At 38.9% G+C, this 19,561-nt stretch overlaps 1 protein-coding gene across 1 annotated transcript in view; it reads right to left on the bottom strand.

Annotated features, from left to right (window-relative positions):
* Positions 1 to 19,561, bottom strand: part of LOC127567988 (ADP-ribose glycohydrolase MACROD2-like) — an 874,651-nt gene that overhangs the window by 200,163 nt on the left and 654,927 nt on the right. The window contains exon 10 of the mRNA XM_052011231.1: positions 11,658 to 11,731. Within this exon, the coding sequence (XP_051867191.1) occupies positions 11,658 to 11,731 (74 nt within the window). The remainder of the gene's footprint in view (positions 1 to 11,657; positions 11,732 to 19,561) is intronic.

The following is a 19,561-nucleotide window of genomic DNA, read 5'->3' as shown; positions in this document are numbered from 1 at the left end:
GTGCCATAGATCACATGTCCACCTAAGAGACAAGATAGCTTTGGTCTAATGCCTAATTGAAGGACCTGAAGACACTGTACCTCAGCAGGACTGTAATGAAGTGTTTGCCTATAGCACTGGACAAAGTACAATCAAGGTTTCCAAAGATAATTCCAGAAGTGAGAATGTACAATCAGCAGGAAAGACCGAACAGCCTGGAAATTTTTCTGTCATCCAGAAAGTTAGATCACATGGGATCCAGAGCAAGATAGTCAATTGGAAATCAAAATTGGCTTGATGAAGGAGACAGATGGTTGTGGTGGAGGGTTGTTTTTCCAGACTGGAGACCTGTGACCAGCAGTGTTCTGTTGGGATTGGTGCTGAGTCCAAAACTAGAGGGCATAGGTTTAAAAGGTCCACTGTTGTCATTGAAATTAACGATTTGGATGAGAATGTAAGTAGCATGGTTAGTAAGTTTGCAGGTGACACCAAAATTGGTGATATAAGTGGACACTGAATCAGGTTATCTAAGATTACAACGGGATCTGATCAAATGGGCCTGTGGGCCAAGGAATGACAAGGTAAGTCAATATATAGAGGTACCAACGAGAGAGAATGCAAATCTTGATCTCCTATTAGGGAACCAGACAGGTCAGGTGACAGAAGTATGTGTAGGTGAGCATTTTGGGTCCAGTGACCATAATGTCATTAGTTTCAAGTTAACTATGGATAAGGACAGATCTGGTCCTCAAGTTGAGGTTCTAAATTAGAGAAAGGCCAACTTTGTGGAAATGAGAAAGGACCTAGGAAAAGTGGATTGGGATAAGTTGTTTTCTAGCAAAGATGTGCTCAGTAAGCGGAAGGCCTTCAAAGGCGAAATTTTGAGAGTGCAGAGTTTGCATGTTCCTGCCAGGATTAAAGGCAAAGTTAACAAGCATAGGGAACCTTGGTTTTCAAGGGATATTGGCAATCTGGTTAAGAAAAAGAGAGAGGTGTCTAGCAGGTATAGGCAATTGGGAACAAATGAGGTACTTGAAGAGTATAGAAAAAGTAAGAAAATACTATAAAAGGAAATCAGGAAGGCAAAAAGAAGACATGAGGTTGCTTTGGCAGATAATGTGAAGGTAAACCCGAAGGGGTTCTACAAGTATATGAAGAGTAGAAGGATAGTAAGAGACAAAATTGGTCCCCTAGAAGATCAGAGTGGTCGTCTATGTGTGGAGCCTCAGGAGATGGGGGAGATCTTAAACAGTTTTTTTGCATCAGTATTTACACAGGAAACTGGCATAGTGGATATGGAAGGAAGGGAAACAAGCAATAGTGTCATGGAACATATAGAGATTAAAGAGGAGGAGGTGCTTGCTGCTTTAGTGAATAAAGGTAGATAAATCTCCCGGGCCTGATAAAATATTTCCTCGGACATTGAGAGAGACTAGTGTAGAAATTGCAGGGGCCCTGGCAGATATATTTAAAATGTCCTTAGCCACGGGTGCAGTGCTGGAGGACTGGAGGGTAGCTCATGTAGTTCCATTGTTTAAAAAAGGATCTAAAAGTAAACCAGGTAATTACAGGCCAGTGAGCCTGACATCAGTAGTGGGTAAATTATTGGAAGGTGTTCTGAGAGATCAGATATACAAGTATTTGGATAGCCAAGGGCTGATTAGGGATAGTCAGCATGGCTTTGTGCGTGGTAGATCATGTTTAACGAATCTTGTAGAGTTTTTCAAGGAGGTTACCAAGAAAGTAGATGAAGGAAAGGCTGTGGATGTTGTCTACATGGACTTTAGTAAGGCCTTTGACAAGGTCCCACGTGGGAGGTTAGTTCAGAAGGTTCAGACACTAGGTATCCATGGAAAGGTTGTAAACTGGATTCGAAATTGGCTGTGTGGGAGAAGACAGAGAGTGGAAGTGGATGATTGTTTCTCAGACTGGAGGCCTGTGACTAGTGGTGTGCCTCAGGGATCTGTGCTGGGGCCACTGTTGTTTGTTGTCTATATCAATGATCTAGATGATAACGTGGTAAATTGGATCAGCAAGTTTGCTGATGATACTAAGATTGGAGGCATAGTGGACAGCAAGGAAGGCTTTCAAAGCTTGCAGAGGGATCTGAACCAACTGGAAGAATGGGCCAGAAAATGGCAGATGGAATTTAATGCAGACAAGCGTGAGGTGTTGCATTTTGGAAGGACAAATCAAGGTAAGACATACACAGTAAGTGGTGGAGCACTGAGGAGTGCAGAGGAACAAAGGGATCTGGGAGTTCAGATACATAATTCCCTGAAAGTGGCATCGCAGGTAGACAAGGTTGTAAAGAAGGCTTTTGGCATCCTGGCATTCTTAAATCAAAGTATTGAATATAGGAGTTGGGATGTTATGGTGAGGTTGTATAAGACATTGGTGAGGCCAAATTTGGAGTATTGTGTGCAGTTCTGGTCACCTAACTATAGGAAGGATATTTGTAAGATTGAAAGAGTGCAGAGGAGATTTACTAGAATGTTGCTGGGTCTTCAGGAGTTGAGTTACAGGGAAAGACTGAACAGGTTAGGACTTTATTCCTTGGAATGCAGAAGAATGAGGGGAGATTTGATAGAGGTTCACAAAATTATGAGGGGTATAGACAGAGTTAATGCAAGTAGGCTCTTTCCACCTAGATTAGGACAGATAAGTACGAGAGGACATGGCTTTAGGGTGAAAGGGGAAAAGTTTAGGGGGAACATTAGGGGGACCTTCTTCACTCAAAGAGTGGTGGGAGTGTGGAATGGGCTGCCATCTGATGTAGTGAACGCGGGCTCACTCTTGAGTTTTAAGAATAAGTTGGATAGATACATGGACGGGAGAGGTCTGGAGTGTTATGGATTGGGTGCAGGTAAATGGGACTAGCGCAATACCGTTTCGGCACAGACTAGAAGGGCCGAATGGCCTGTTTTCTGTGCTGTAGTGTTCTATGGTTCTATGGTGTTGCATTTTGGGAAGACAAATCAGGACAGGACTTGCACAGTAAATGGCAGGGGCCCTGTGAAGTGTTGTAGAACAGAGAAACCTAGGGGTGCAGATACATAGTTCCTTGAAAGTGGTGACACAGATGCTGAGGAAGGCATCTGGCATGCTTGCCTCATTGGTCAGAATACTGAGTACAGGAGTCGGGACGTCAAGTTACAGCTGTACAAGATGTTAGTAAGACCACATTTGGAGTATTGAGTATAGTTCTGTTCACCCTGCTATTGGGAAGCCATCATTAAGTTGGAGAAAGTGCAAAAGAGATTTATGAGGATGTTACTGGGAGTGGAGGACTTGAGTTATAAGGGGAGGCTGGATAGGCTGGGACTTTTTTTCCTCAAGTGTAGGAGGCTGAAGGGTGACCTTATAGAGGTTTATAAAATCATGAGGGGCATAGTTAAGGTGAATAGCCAAAGTGTTTTCTCCAGGGTAGGGGAGTCCAAAACTAGAGGGCATAGATTTAAAGTGAGAGGGGAAAGATTTAAAAGGGACCTAAGGGGCAAAACTTTTTCACATGGAGGGTGGTGGTTATGTGGAATGAGCTGCTCGTGGAAGTGGTGGAGGTAGGTAGAATTATGACATTTAGAAGTCTTTTGATCAGATCCATGGACAGGAGAGGTTTAGAGGGATATGGGCCAATCACAGGCAAATGGGACTAGTTCAGATAGGCAACTTGGTCAGCATGAACAAATGGGGCCGAAGGGCCTGTTTCCGTGCCCTATATCTCTATAACTCTACAGTGGAAAATACTATGGTGTGAACCAATGGAGGTTTTTAAAAATATGAAGAGGTTCAATTGGATGCATAAGGAAAAGTCGCTTCGATTTGTGGCCAGTCCAAACCTAGGGGTAAAAAGTATGACAGTCATTAACAACTCCAATAAAGAATTTAAAGAGCAGTTAGAATGGAGGATATGTCCTTGCAGGGAGTGATTAAGGGACTAATTATGGATCCGCTTAAGGTGAAGCAAAATACGGACCTGAGAAAGAAATATAAGGAGATGTTGATAGCTGTCTTCAGTGTTTTACTGGAGATAATTGTAACTCTTCGTGACTTGGTATCAGACAAGCAATATGACAACATCAAGTAGTGGAGAGATTAAAGGTTAGTAGAAGACTGGAGAACTGGATGTTGTAAAAGTAGAAACTGAACCTATGCCAATTATATCACCAAGAATCAGCAAGTAGGTGAGTAAAAGGATGGGGCAGGGACAGGAAACTCACGAGTGATGATGAGGAGCAGGAAGAGAAATTATTGCTGGGGTTAGAAAGATTAGAGTGGAACCACATAAGGGCAGTCAACCTGAATTGGGCAGTGGTTGAGCAGAACAGTGGATTGTGTGAGGAGTGTAGCGTGCTTAAAGGGGATGAGATAAACACTGGAACAGACCCCGCCAATTGCCTCTCTATATATCTATGCACATAAATTGATACATATTTGTGAGAGTGAAATTCTAACATAAATGCACATACACTTTCTGCTTGTGCCAAGAATGAAACAGCTACAAATACCTGGGCTCAATAAACAAAATCAGTAGCAAAAAGTCAGGCTACATCCGTGGGAAGAGAAATAAAGTGAATCTTTCAGATTAAACAAAGTGTCTTTCCCATAGATGCTGCTGACCTGCTGAGTATTTCTAGCATTTACTATCTTTATTTTAGATTTCCAGCATCTGCAGTTTTTTTTAAATTTCACTCAGGAGAAACAGCCCCATTTATTTTTCTCCATTGCAGACATGGGACAGATGTAACACATGTGCCCTAAGGCACCCATAGGCAGACTGACATAGATCAGAGGAGTGACAAATAATATTGCAGTGCTTTGGGAGTGAGATGGACAGGCTATTTACACTCTACATCTTTTAACAATTCACAACTTGGCAACATGCACTGAGAAGGTCAAACCATTGTATCGGACACATTCACACTCTATTCCAGAGGGGAAGATGGAGTAAACATTTATAGCAGTTAAATACTGTAATAGCAGGTGGAGTAAGTGTTTATTTCAATTTAGTACCACAGAAGCAGATGGGATATATATTTATGCCAATTTAGGATAGCACCACCAGATGGGATATCTGTTGATTGCAGACTAATATCACATCAACAGATGGGACTTCTTTGCACTGGTTCTAGAATGAAGTAATATGATCTTACTCTCTGAGACCCATATCTTATGGCTTGTATCTTGTATGGGCTATTCTGTGATGATATGTAAGCCTAGGTTTTGTGCAAGATTTGTGGGAAATGTGATAGCAATGTTCTAAAAATGTAGGGAAGCAATTCCACTGCTCAGTGAGTACCACTCTCACCTTTGAGCCAGAAAGTTAGAGGTTTAAACCCCACACAGGATACACTCCAGTATCAAAGCAATATTGGAGGAATATTGCTCTGCCCAATATATAATATCATAGACGAAATGCTAAACTAAGACCCTATCAAATCTCAGGTGGACGTTGGAGACCCCAAGGTGCAATTTTATATGAGAACAGAGTTATCCCTGTTCCCAGGCAAATAGGTAATACTCAATGAAAAATCACTAAAATAGATCAATTAGAGCTTGGTGTGTGCAAATTGGCTGCCTTATTCTTTGCATTACAGGTACTCCCCTTCAGAAGTGGTTCACTTGCTGCCAAACACTCTGCAATATCCAGAGGCAGTTAATAAGTACAAGTTATTGTTGCGGGCTTTTGATATCATGTTGTATCAGACAAATGAAAATTGTACCTGAGGGGGATGCATCACTACTTTTGCATGCAAAGGCCAGATGACAAGGTGCCAATATGTGGCATTTTACACTCTATGTTGTAAAGGATATTACTGGCATTCTTAAAGTTAATTTGTTTCTGAAAATAAAATTGCAGTTTAGAGAAAATGGCTATAGCTGCACCAGCGATGCTACAGTTTACCCAAATTAGCACACATATTGAGTATTCCTCACTGGTACAGTACATTGGCTGCCTTTAAAACTGTAGTGAAATCGTTAAGCAATCGTTGCACACTGCCCCAGTGTCCATTCCCAAAGACTAATAAATCTGTCTATTTTTATTCAGCGATTAACAGACTTTTGCTAGACAACATTATTAAGGGAGAAGAAGCTAAGTCAAGTACTTTGAGTTTGGATACAGGGCAGGCATTATCTCATTGAATGGTGAAACAATCTCAATGTCTGAATTGCCTCTTCCTGTTCCAATGCTGTACAACTTTCTGGTCCAGTTAAGGATAAGTCCTGGCAGAGATGATAATAGAGCATAGGTCTATATTCTGAAGCAATGCTCTACATCTTAAGAATCCTTGAAAAAAACGTCAGCTTGTTCTATAACTTAAAAAGGAATGGACATCCAAGGTCCTGTAAATTTGTATAAGACTTCAGGATATGGAGCTAAAAAAATTATTTAATTCATAACTAGATGCAGATACACTCTTTCTGGCAATCTATTATGGCAGTACAAGACAAAAGATGAGATTTAGTTCCATCAATATAGAACTCCTGTTTGGAAAGATAAATCGTTCACATAATTCATCTGTGCTTATACAAAAGGTCAATGTTAAATAATGGAGTATAATTCTTTCCAACTGCCCCAAATCCTTCAGTAATTTAAATAGGCTCAATGCTGCATTCTGAATTATATACATCAATTTCCTTCAAAATGGTTAAATTTCAAATCAACAATTATAAATTGAGTTGTCAACATACACTATTTAACATAATTTTACTGTGCATGAATGACCAGCGCAAATTCTTCATTCATGGCACTGGGTTCAAATGATTTTAAATTGCTCTGGTTCTGCATGAACGTTAGATTCACATGCAATTAATCAGAATGATTAATAACAAATCCAGCTTCTTTCCTTTAGTTAATGACATTGAATTTATGATTCAGGCCACTGTTGGCAGAGATGGTCAAAATTTAGATAGCTATAGATGCACATTAGCAGTTGTTATTTGCTTTTGTGCAGACTAGGAGACACTGACAAATCTGACGAGCATGACTTGTTTAGAGATATATACCAAAAACATGATAGGATGGCTGAGAGCCAGAATTAGGAAGAAGCATGATCACTACAAGGTACCAACACCATAATGCAAAAAAAAACGCATCATTCATATGGTTTTACATATGTGTAAATGTTCTATATTTGTTAATCGTGTCTTTCAAAAAATTTAAACCTACAAATATAAACCAGGTGGAACACTTTATCCGCAAAGTTACAATGAGTTTATAGATAATTAAATGCAGTAATCCAACTGAACCTGGAATGCACAGTTAAATTCCCACAATCTAAAAAGACATTTGTTGATAGTAAGTATAAAAGAATGATTTCAAGTGGTATCTATTTTAGATGGCTGCACACATTTCCAATAGTAACCACAAACTCTGCAACAAGCATCTTATCCCTTAAACTAACTCAAGCAGATTTCTGTAGTATACTTACAAGTGATATTTCTTGAGCTTCATACTCATAAATTTCCAGTCAGAATTCTAACTATTAATATCAAAAACAAATGGACAATAAAAAATATGAAGTCAAGTCATTCATGCATGTTAGTTTGTCCCTTGAATCTTTTCAATGTCCTTTTCTCTCCTTTTAGGTCTTAAAATATTGCAACTTTGAAAATAGCATTTTAAACAGAAAAAATGAATATAATTAACCATAATAAAACATTGAACTTGTGCCTTTGTGTGCTTTCTCTCACATTTTTATTCAAAGGCCTCACCTTTTCCCAAAAGCCTCAGGTTTGTTAATATTCTTTACAGGTCCATCATTAAGGACAGCCTATAATGACATCATTGTACCCAACCAGAATGGAAATGAATGGACAAGTCTTTTTGCGATCATGTTTGGAGATTGCACTATTGGTCTAACTCATACTGGATCTGCTCCACTGTCCAGACTCCACACCAACTTGTACCTACTTTCTCCGGACACAGAGGGGTGAGCCCAACAGGCATGGAGGAGCTGATTCCAAAGAGGCACATAAGCCTCAGGTGCCTTATCTAGAGGTCCTGTCCCCGGGATACCCTGACGGCACATCAATAATTACGGGTTTGCTTTTCAACTATTTTTAGTTGTGCCCAATAGGCACATTTAACAATGACACAGTTAAAACATTTAAATTATTGAAAACATATATAAGTTAAAATATAACCAATAAATATAATTTTAAAGAACATTAAGTATGAATTAATAACCTTAAAGTAGCTAAAAGACTTTGATTAATCATGTGAAGAAAAACACTCATAGGCACAAGGTCAATGTCAATAGCACTCAAATGAAAGAGGTTGCTGTTCCAGTGCTGGCCTAGTATAAAACTGAGGGATGCATGTGGCATGTCCAGTTGTGTTGAATGATTGAACTTTAGGTGCTTCTAGCTCTTGAACCATCGGTTTTTCATCCAAAAGGCAATGGATTTATATGTTACGAGGAGAACACATGCCAACTGGAAACCAACACAATGACCAACAGTCAAACAAAGGATAAAATTACATTTAAGCAGCATTTTCTATAATGGCACCTAAAAACACTTCTCTATCAATAACTTTCGTAGTTACTGTCATCAAATAACACACCCAAATCATGCACAGTGATATCTCATAAATACCATTGGGATAACAGAATATCTGTTTTTTGGTGATATTGGTTCTGTGTAATGTGTCGGAAAGGACACAGAGAGGAAGAATGTGACCTAACATTTTCAACACGCACCTCTGACAATGGTATAGTGAAGCATCAATCTTAAATGTATGTTCAAGTTTAAGTACAACTTGCCCATGTTTAACAGCCATGCAATTTGCAAGAGAAGGTTAATAAGAGAAAAAAAGTCCCAGGCCTTGTAAAAGGTGGGAAAGACTAGAATTACTGAAGGATAAAATAAAGAGGAAAGGTAAATAATTTTCCCTTTCTCTCCTCTGCTGTCAATCTCTGCATTTCCAATTTTATTTGCTGCACTTTATTTAAATTTAATTTTTGCATTGTGCTTTATGCTTCCTGCTTCCTGGTTTGAACTGCATGTCTCTTTTGTCTGACTGCTTGATGGCTGTCTTGTTCATATATCATGGAGTCTCTGTTCAGATTAACACCCACTGCATCAGATAAGGGATTAGAGCAAGTCTCTGCCCTAAAATCCACAAGCATCTAAGGGCCCCTGGCAGAAAAATGAATAGCATGCTTTTCTTCCAGTGGCAAAAGGAAGTTTTGCATTTAAATTGCATCTTTCACATCCTCAGGATATCCCTAAGTCCCACTGCAATGCATAGGGACCGATCTAATGCAGGATTACATTATTGAGAGCACAGCTGAGTGTGAAATACAAGCACTGATTAAATTTCACTAACAGAGAACACAAACGAGTCTGATTCAACTTCAGTCATACTAGAATCCAGTACGTACAGTGCACCTGCAGCAAGATACAAAGCTAGAAGCATTATTTGATTCACAAACTCGCAAAACTAAGAAATACAATGTAATTTCATTACTGAATGCAACGAATGAATCCAATTCAACCTCAAGTGCAGAAATCATGATTTGGTCTGTCAACACAAGTTCACTGTTGCCAGAATGAAAGGAATTCTATCCTCTATTACAGATCATAATTGAAGAAGTTCATCTTTCACTTTGGCACGGCTAAATGTTTAGTTCCCTGTCACACAGTGGTTAGTAGATTGCCTCAGTCAACCTACATTTCACCAGCTGTTTCTAAAGACTCCGGTCTTCCACTGCACTGGAATTCCATAGTGCATATCAATAAATGTGTGTGTCTTTAGAAGTTTATAGAATAAATAAAAATAACACTGTGTTTACTTTGGTCATTTTCAACTAACAGCAAGGAAAGATAACCTCATTAGGTACTATGGAAGCATTTCTGGAGCAACCAAAGGTTATCAAAAAGGTGGGGAAAAATCCACAGGTGTGCTCAGGGGACAATCTTTTATACAGTAAGTTACAACTGAAATAAATGGCAGTAAATCAAACTTTTGGCAACATGTTACCTAAATCATTTATCTGTAGGCTGGTGATTAAGATTTACTAGAATTAACAATCAATCTAAATTAAACCGAGCCACCTAATTGTTAAGGATTTGCAATAAATTAGGGTGGGCCTGAATTGAAAATGCAACCTTGCAGGTACAGTAGTATCTTGAAATTAAATTTATTTTGGAATTGTAAAAACTAGCATAAAAATTTGATTCTAATTAAATGCAGTTCAAGTATCCATTATGCAGTTTGTACATTCTTGGCAATATGTTTAAGATATGCAGTGATACTGATAATAACAATATTCAAATGTATTAAATCCAAATACATTCCTTTCTTTTCCTGGCACACTGTTCTGTTATATATAATATTGAAAATCTTCCCATTGCCAATGTGTCTTCAGACTGTAACTGTCGATAGTCACAACAAAGCTAGACCACACACTGTGGCTTTGCCATTGTATCAAACACATTTATACAGGCGACTCCTGCATTACGGGGTGGGGGGGTGGAGGTGGTAGTTGCACTCCTAGAAAACTGACAGTATTGCGATTTTCGGTAATGGAAAGCCATGTCATCTGTGCATGCATCAAGAAATACAAATTGATAATAAATTAGTACATAAATTCCGTGAGGGAGAGTTTTTATTTCTTATCTCAGATTTTTTGGTAGTGATGTGTGAACTCCACAAGGACAAATTTCCGTTACTGGAACTACTGTAACGTGGGGTTGCCTGTTTTGAGACCCTTATTAAGTTTTGACATTGTCAACTAATAAAGCAGATTCCAGATTCTGGTATTTTTCATCTGATAAATTACCCAGGTTAACAGAATATTGCAGAGAGGAATTGGTTATTCCATCAGACAGGTGCAATAATTGACAGTGCTTCCAATGATTTAAATGACCTGGAGCAACTGCCTATGGAATGGCACTACTGACACTGTTGATTGTTCACTGCCACCAATCATCCTCTCAGCTGGCTCCTAAGTGCCTGGCCTAGGTTAACAGATGAATAAATAAAGATGATTTTTCATAGTGCATTTTTATCTTGCAGAGAGATTTCAAACTGTTCTCTGCTTATCCTTATTTTTAAATTACCAGCACACTATCATCAAGAGATTCAAGATGCTCATGCTGTCTCTTTCTCCAGAGGCTCACTGTTAATCAGAATCGGTGGGGACTTCAAATCACTATGGTAATACTCAAACTACTACTAAATTTTTCACATAAATAGAAAGCAACAGGATTATACTCCCTACCACTTGATAATGTCTTGCTCAATATACAATCCCACTGAGCAAAAGTCGACAATTAATTCAGTTACTGGTTAAAAAAAATGTATATGATCACCTTGAGTTACATGCAAAAGAGGCAACTTGTTCTGATACTGTTCCCTAAGAAGCCACGTTATCAACTGGTGATAAATAAGGTCAATGTACAGACAAGAAGGACTTCAGGGTAGATTGTACTTTCCAGGTACGGCTGCCAATTTCTGAATCTGGCAGCTGAAATCCACAGCAACATCATCACTTGAGAGTCTACTTGATAACTTTTTTTTACCAAAAATGACCACAGAGATTTCAAGCTCAGTTATCATTCTGGGTTCGCAGAATATAAAGATTCAATTCACAAAATAAATGATCCATGATTTTAGTAGTTTGATGCTTCACTGATCAAAGTTCCAAAGTAGCAAACAGATTACATACCAGACCTTGTTTGTCAACTAGCCATTCTTTAATAGTTGACACCGCAATTTCAGCTGCATCCTCTTGTGGAAAACCTAAAAGACAAACAAAATCATCATCTTTGTCTTTTTCTTAAGTATTCACTGAAAGAAAGTAGTAATTAATTGTCTGTGATTCAGTTTTTAAGTTTTCAACAACCAGTTACTTAACATAGTATTTTATATAAATGCAAATCCAATGAAGTTGCTAATTCCAGGGGTGGTGAAGGGCCATAGGTTGAAAAGGGAGGGAAAGAGAGAAATCTCAACATGTTGTCCTGAGCAGTGGTATCACAAAAGCAGCAGAAACTTCAAATATATAATCACCCGACTAATTCTGGTTCATAAAATTAATTTATTTTGTATGGTTAATTTTTATATGGCACAATACTAATATTCAAAGAACCAATAGTTTCCCCGACAGCATTTTCACCAACAATTTGGACTTATTTTATCATAAAACACCACAAGGCATGCCAATTAACTATTGTGACTTATGAAAAAGCTGCGACTATTGAAATTGTTTATAACAAAAAAAATCAATTCACCTAACATGTGACTAAAACAGGTTTAAACATGCGTTTATAATGAAATCACTGTTCTCTTGGAGAGGAAACTGAGAATGCCAATTTTTTTTACATTCAAGCAGTGGATTGTGCTTCACAGGTCGATGGAAATCAATATCTCCAGTTACAAGGTGCTTAATCTCTGCCTCCACATTGACTAAATCCCTTAATTATAATTTCAGCATTCCCAACACTTGTGATTCTCAAAGGCAGGTAGTCCATGCGGCAGTGGTCTCAAGGAGGCACCAAAGAGCAGACAAGGGAGTCATCTTCAACTCATTCAGTTCTACAAAACATTGGAACTTCCTGGGCACTGGTAATGTTGCCATTTTAAGCATTCAAAAGTGCTCAATTCCAGTTTAACTGCAGGCAATTTTATCATAACACTAAGGCAGGGCCAAGGTGGCTATTTAGGAAAAAAAAGGAAGGCAACACATTCCATGGATTGAAGAGTTTTTGAATCATTCATTCAGTTTTGAGAATATAGCAATTTCCACTGGAACTGGGAAATTGATACAATAATCAATTCCAACAAAATACCTCTGAGAAACAGAGACCAAATAGCACACAACACTTGATTAATAAACAAAGACAACAGGGTTACAGGGTTATTGCATGCACTTTCTTGCTAACCTTTCCATAACAAGCTTCTATGTCTATGTTTATAAAGCAAACTCATTAAGATAATAATGGCCTCAAATGGAAATATTGCAGCATCTCCACCAGCAGGCAGGCATACCTACACTGTGAAAAAGTTTACCTGAACCATTTTAAGTATGGACATGGATTTATTTTCATTTTAGATTCTTATGAGGAAATGCATGCAATTTGATGATTTTGGTGCAGATTTTGTAATGAGAATAACAATCAGCTATGGTGCAATTAAATTGAAAAATCTGGATTTTGCAGTCCCTGTTACACTGCTTTATCAAGAGCTCCGCCAAGACAATCGGCAATGAATTCAATGTAATTACCAGCGGGATATCTGCCCACTGGTTCCCTACCAATAACAGCAGAAAAAGCCAGAAGTAAGTGAATTTTTCAAACCTGATAATTCTTAATCATTGCCAAACAAATTTTCTGGTGTTGAAAATTTAATTTTACCTTTCTGGAATCTCACTTTCTCAGATGTGTATTTGTGTTGAGTATTTGAAAAAAATATACACGTCTTTTTTAACATTTTATGTTTCTTTTATCAATCTCTTTTTACCCATCTTCCTCAATCTTCATTTTATTTTTAATTTATTAATTAAATATCATTTTTATTTCCTGATTTGAACTCTGCATGTATCAGAGGCTGCTGGTTGAAGAGCCTCCAAGTCACACATGTATTGTAAAGACATGAAGATCAGATATCTGGTGAGAGCAAGTGTGCACTCTAAAACTCACAAATACTGGGAACAGCTGTCAGCGAGATGAACATCAATGCCGGTTGCTCAATGTTCACTGCAAAAATTCAAGGCTAAAAATATTTATTCTATGATAAAGGCATTTATTTCTCATTTACCATTGTTCTTGAGAAGGTCACAGTACTGTAATATATGACTCATATGTCAATTTAGCCTGTGGACAATAATCGTTCCTCTCATGCTGTTATCTCTTTAAGGAATGTTTCAGGTGATCAGCTGCGGCTGTCATGCAACAACTGTTAGGGGACAGAAAGAACCAAAGGTAGCTATTTGAAAGAAAGCAACTAAACATGCCTGCTGGCCAGGTAAACTGCTTTGTGAATAAAGTAATTTAATGGTTAATTCAAACTATCAACAATTTCCCATATTTTAAAGAAGAAATAAAGGAGGCACTGAGGCAGGGGGACTTTCTCTTTAAGTCCATGTGATGAAGCTATGTAATCATTTGCAATATATTTAAGGAAATTATAAGTCCATGAAAATTTTTGGAACACAAAAACTAATGCATACAGTTTATTCTACATTGGATAAAAGAACACACATCTATAATTCTCTTTCACTGCCTCATTTTCTAATATTTTTCCCAATCTTTAGCAGCAAAAATTAGGTGATAGATTTTATTATTAAATCTGAGTCCATCCTCAAACTTGCTGTATCAAACCAATTTAAACATTACATGTAATTAACTGCTGTTATTACCAGTTTTGTCTCAAATAATTGCTTTGTGTGGACAGCTACAATCCCACGGGCTTGTACTTAGATATATCAAAATGTCAACCCAAGTATCTGGAAGCTGAATTAATTTTATGATGTACTTAATTATTTTAAAGTTATTATTGAACTGCCTCAATGACTTTTTTTTTAAGAAGGTTGTAATTTCCAGTTATCTGGAACTATGTTACAAAATTATGTCTTCATTCAATTTCAAGATTTTCTTTCTACAAATCTTATCCTGTACTGACCAGGACACATCACCCAGTAACTGGCAAAAGTGGGGTGTCATTTGAAAATCAGCTATGTGAAAGATTGGCCACTTGGTCCTCATTTTGTCAGCAACCACAATTTGAGGTTTGTCTCACGTTGGAATTGACTGATTCAAATCAGCATGCGCTCCACTCTCCTACAGTATTGCTTCTGTGATTCATGCTGTGAAGTACTTCCCTGAGAATGCAGGCAGAAATGTTGAAGGAGACGGGAATTCTGATGTGCTGCATGGAAACTCAGAATCAACACATCAGTATTTTGGTAGAGGTTGGACCAAGGGAGGACAGACAGGAAAGCAGGTGGGCTAACAGGAAAAAAAAATTATGGCACTTAACGGAAGAGAATAAAGAGAAATAGTTGGGAGCCATCCATTACAAAAGGTGGAAGGAAAGAACGACAAAGATGAGAAGGGAAAACAAATAAAACTGCAGATGTTACAATCCAGAACAAAGAGAGAAATGCTAGAAGAACTCAGTCAGTGAAGCTGTATCTTTGGAAAGAGAAACCAGTCAATGTTTCAGGGAAGCAATCTTCCCTAAGCTGAGAATGATGGTTGGGCTGGTAGAGAGAGAAGCATTGGCATTAATGTGGGTGGGAGCGGGAATAAGAATGCCGTTGTGAGCTGGGTATAGGAGCAAAGAGTGGCAGCGTGAAATATAGATGGAGGAAAAGGATCCGAGGGGGCTGATGGGATGGGGTTCATGTGCAAGTGCATGTGGGTGGGGGCAGGGTGGGAGTGGAGAAGTTTGGGATAGACAAGTTTTTGCATGCCTGGTTGAAATGAGAAGGAAAGATAGCTGAAACAGAAAAGAAAATAGCCTGAACCTCTCAAACAAGGACACATGGTTATATTGTTAAAGAGTGAACTTGGTACATAGTAGGTAAATAGTGAGCAGGTGCTGGGGCTTTCAAAGCTGATAACCTTTCCTGTTAATTGAACTTCACTTCTATAGGGCTCAGCAAATGTGGGCATTGCCAAGTATAATCTTGCTGTGACTTCCAGGATTGAACTTGTGCAATTCTAAGGCTAATGTTTCTGTGGGAAGAGAAGTTGAATGCAGGTGAGACAAGGTTGTGATATCTTTCAGGGAAATTATAGGCTCATAGATCTACATATATTGGAACACAAGGTTCAGGAATCAGTAATATAGCCTCTCCCATTTACTCAGTCATTTAATATCATGGTTTAGCTTCTAACTTAGCTCTCCGATCATGGCCTAATTTATATTCCCAGATTCCACTTGTGTCCAAAAATCAATCAAATCTCAACAATATACATACTCAACAGCTGGAAGAGAATCCCAAAGATTTGCAATACCCAAGTGAAGATATTTCTCTTCATTTTGGCTCTAAAGCAGAGGTTTTCAACCTGTGGTCCGTGGACCCCTGGGGGTCCGCGGCAGGTTGCCAGGTGATCTGCAAGCAAGCCAAGAAAAAAATGGAAAAGTGACCTGTTACAAAGTCGTAACTTACTTGCTTGCTCCAGTTTTCCACTATTCAGAAAATCGGCCATATCTATTCTATCTGTTATAGGCAACAATCTTAGAGACTTAGACCGTGTTCCCTTCTGGTAAGCTGCCGCTTAATATTCGATTTGTGTAGCCAGAGTAGTCAGTAGTGTTCACTACTCACTACTATTCCGTTGTACACTGTAGTGTTAGTGAGACTGAGTGACGTTGTTAGTGTGCCTTAATAATATAGCTTACTTACCGTGCATTTACGCCACAGTGACGTCACTGTTAAACGAAAAGTGCGCAAGCGTGTAAATTTTAGATTAGTTTTGATAATTTTGTTTATCAGTAATAGTAATTAAACTGTCCAGCGTGTATTGCTGAGTTTGGAGAAATTTCTGAAGAGAAAAGCTGACCAGAAACCGGAAGATTCTGATGACGAAGGGGATAAGGGTGACCGAAAGAGAAAACAACTCAAGTACGATCAAGAATACATTTCATATGGCTTCATCGCAGTGGGGACAAATGCGGACCAACCTCTCTGTGTTGTGTGTTTGCAAACACTGTCCAACAATGCAATGAGACCAGCAAAATTGAAGCGCCACTTAACAACAGTGCATCCAGATGTTGCCAGTAAGCCGAAGGAATATTTTGAGCAGCAAAAAGAGCTGTACCTCAAGCAGAAAGGCAAAATGACAGCCCGCGCCACTGTAAATGAGGAGGCTCTGCGCATATCATTATTGGTAGGATTACGAATAGCACGTTCCAGAAAGCCTCACACAATTGGAGAAGAGCTTATACTGCTTGCAGCAGTAGATACGTGCGAAGTTGTACTGGGAAAATAATCCAGTCAAAAACTGAAAGCCATTCCACTGGCTGATAACACAGTAAGCAGAAGAATTGGCGATATGGCGGAAGATATACAGAGCCAGCTGATAGCACGTCTTCAGCAAGTCAGATTTGCGATTCAGCCCAATGAATCTGATCCATCGGCATTGAACAGTGCTGTGCAGTTGCTGGTTTATGTTTGAGATTGCTGGGAAGGAGAGGCTTTGGAAGACTTTTTGTTTTGCAAGGCGCTCCCAGGGCGTACAACCGGTGAAGAACTTTTCCGTGTGCTTGACACATTTTTTGTACAATCGGCATTGGCATGGACACAGTGTATTGGAGTATGCACAGATGGTGCTGCCGCAATGACGGGATGGAAGTCGGGTCTAGTCGCACGAGTGAAAGAAGTAGCTCCACATGTAGCAGCAACCCACTGCATGATTCACCGTGAGGCTTTGGCTGCAAAGGATATGGATGAAAATCTTGCGGATGTGTTTTCCACGTGCATTAAAATTGTTAACTTTATCAAAAGCCAGGCTGCTCAATCATCGTTTGTTTGAAAACATACGCCGTGAAATGGAAGCCGAGCATAAGCATTTGTTGCTACATACAGAAGTCAGATGGCTGTCACGAGGCCGCGTTGTGCAGCGTGTATATGAATTGCGAGAGGAACTGCTCATTTTTCTAAATAAGCATAATGGATCATTGGCACAGTTCTTGACAGATGAGATGTGGGTTGCCTGATTAGCTTATCTTACAGATATTTTCAACATTTTGAACAGCTTAAATCTATCATTGCAAGGACCTGGCTCAAATGTCCTGAAAATGCATGACAAAATCAATGCCTTCCAGAAAAAACTCCGTATCTGGAAGGGAAGATGTGAGCAAGGTGTCTACGATATGTTTTCATTGCTGGCTGACTTTCTGACAGTGAACGAGACTAAGACAGAGGCCATTGCGAGCACCGTTTTGAACCATATTCAACAGCTGTCACATTATTTCCATGAGTATTTCGGTGACGATGACACGAGCACGTTTGATTGGATTCGAAATCCGTTTGAATGCATGCTTACTGATTTAACTGGATGTGAACAAGAAGAATTGGCTGAACTGTCATCTGACAGGACTTTGCGCTTGCAGTTCAACCGTATGTCACTGTTGTCATTCTGGATAGCATGTTTCCAGCAGTATCCAATGCTGTCCGGCAAAGCCGTCAATGTTCTGTGACCATTCACAACCACTTACTTGTGTGAAATAGCATTTTCTGCAGTCACTGCCATGAAAACCAAATACAGATCAAGACTGAATATTGAGGATGACATATGCGTATGTTTGTTGCACATACCACCACGTTTGGACAAACTCTGCAGTGCAAAGCAGGCACAACCTTCACATTGAACCGAAAACTGGAAGACACCACTGGTAATTATTGGTGATTGGAATAGTCACTATTTCAATAGGGCCTCTGTGCAGTAATTTAAGTGTTGTATGCATGAATTATCGATTGTTTGATTTTGTGGGCTTTGGGGGTCCGCCATCTAACAAGGACATGTTCTGGGGGGCCGCAGCATGAAAAAGGTTGAAAACCACTGCTCTAAAGGATTGACCTGTTACGTGGAGTTTAGAACCTGTTGTTTTAAACTTTCTGATTGGAGGATGCAGCTACACACCACCTGATTGTATTTCAGATTTGCACTGTCTGAAATATTTTATTATAAGAGAATTTGTATTATTTGTGGAAAAACTAATACATACATAATTCCATAGCCTGTAATCAGAGTCATTCCTATGCCATTTGCATTTTTAAACCAGGATGGGCATAAATGTAGCTAGCTCCCCCCTCCCCCCCCCCCATGGTCAATGCTTACACTTTATCAATTTGAGCTGGAATTAATACATAGAAGTTACAATGGGGAACCTTTTCACATTATTATCAGATATCAGGGGCACAGCTTTTTAAACCTTTGGTTTGGAATAATGTTTAACGCTTCAGGAGCTTTCTGCTTGGAATAGTGTTAAATGTCCAACATTTAGCTCAAGTAGTTTATATGTATTTCATTGCACCCTATTTTTCTATTCCTTTTTCTCTTTTGTGCACATTTCAAATTTCTCCTTAAACCTAGCTGCACTTTTCACATCAATTACTCCCTGTGGTAGTTCTCACCACAGATTTTAGCCTGTTATTTTGCGCCATATGCAAGCTCAGAGATAGCATAGCATTTGGAATGTAATCACACTTAAATTTAACGTCCAAGAAAACTGAGCTCTCTAATCTTGGCAAATTAAGTGCTTTTTTTAAGACAGACTAACACACTGCACTCTCATTAAGATCTCAATGAAACTCCAGTTCATGATAATGGGGTGAAAAGTTTGATCATGAAATCTACTTTGGCAATATAACTTCTGTGACAATATAATTCAATATAAATTGAGGGTAAATTGGCAATCTTATTGAGAGTGATCAAAGGGGTTGCTTGTGGTGGAAAATGGAACATTCAAAGTGCTGCAGTAAAGCAAACTCACTCAAGCTTAAGGTTTAGAGCAGGTTGGTTTAATGTCCTAGCAAGAGCTTCAATCATCTTGTAGTAACCAATACTCCTGTGTCTGTTTATTTCATTTGTTGCATATATTTTACATCTTGATCCCTTT

The sequence above is a fragment of the Pristis pectinata genome, chromosome 3 (assembly GCF_009764475.1).
Source record: "Pristis pectinata isolate sPriPec2 chromosome 3, sPriPec2.1.pri, whole genome shotgun sequence".
Lineage (NCBI taxonomy): Eukaryota > Metazoa > Chordata > Chondrichthyes > Rhinopristiformes > Pristidae > Pristis > Pristis pectinata.
The sequence above is the reverse complement of the archived record's forward strand: the minus strand, read 5'-3'. Positions and strand labels throughout refer to the sequence as shown.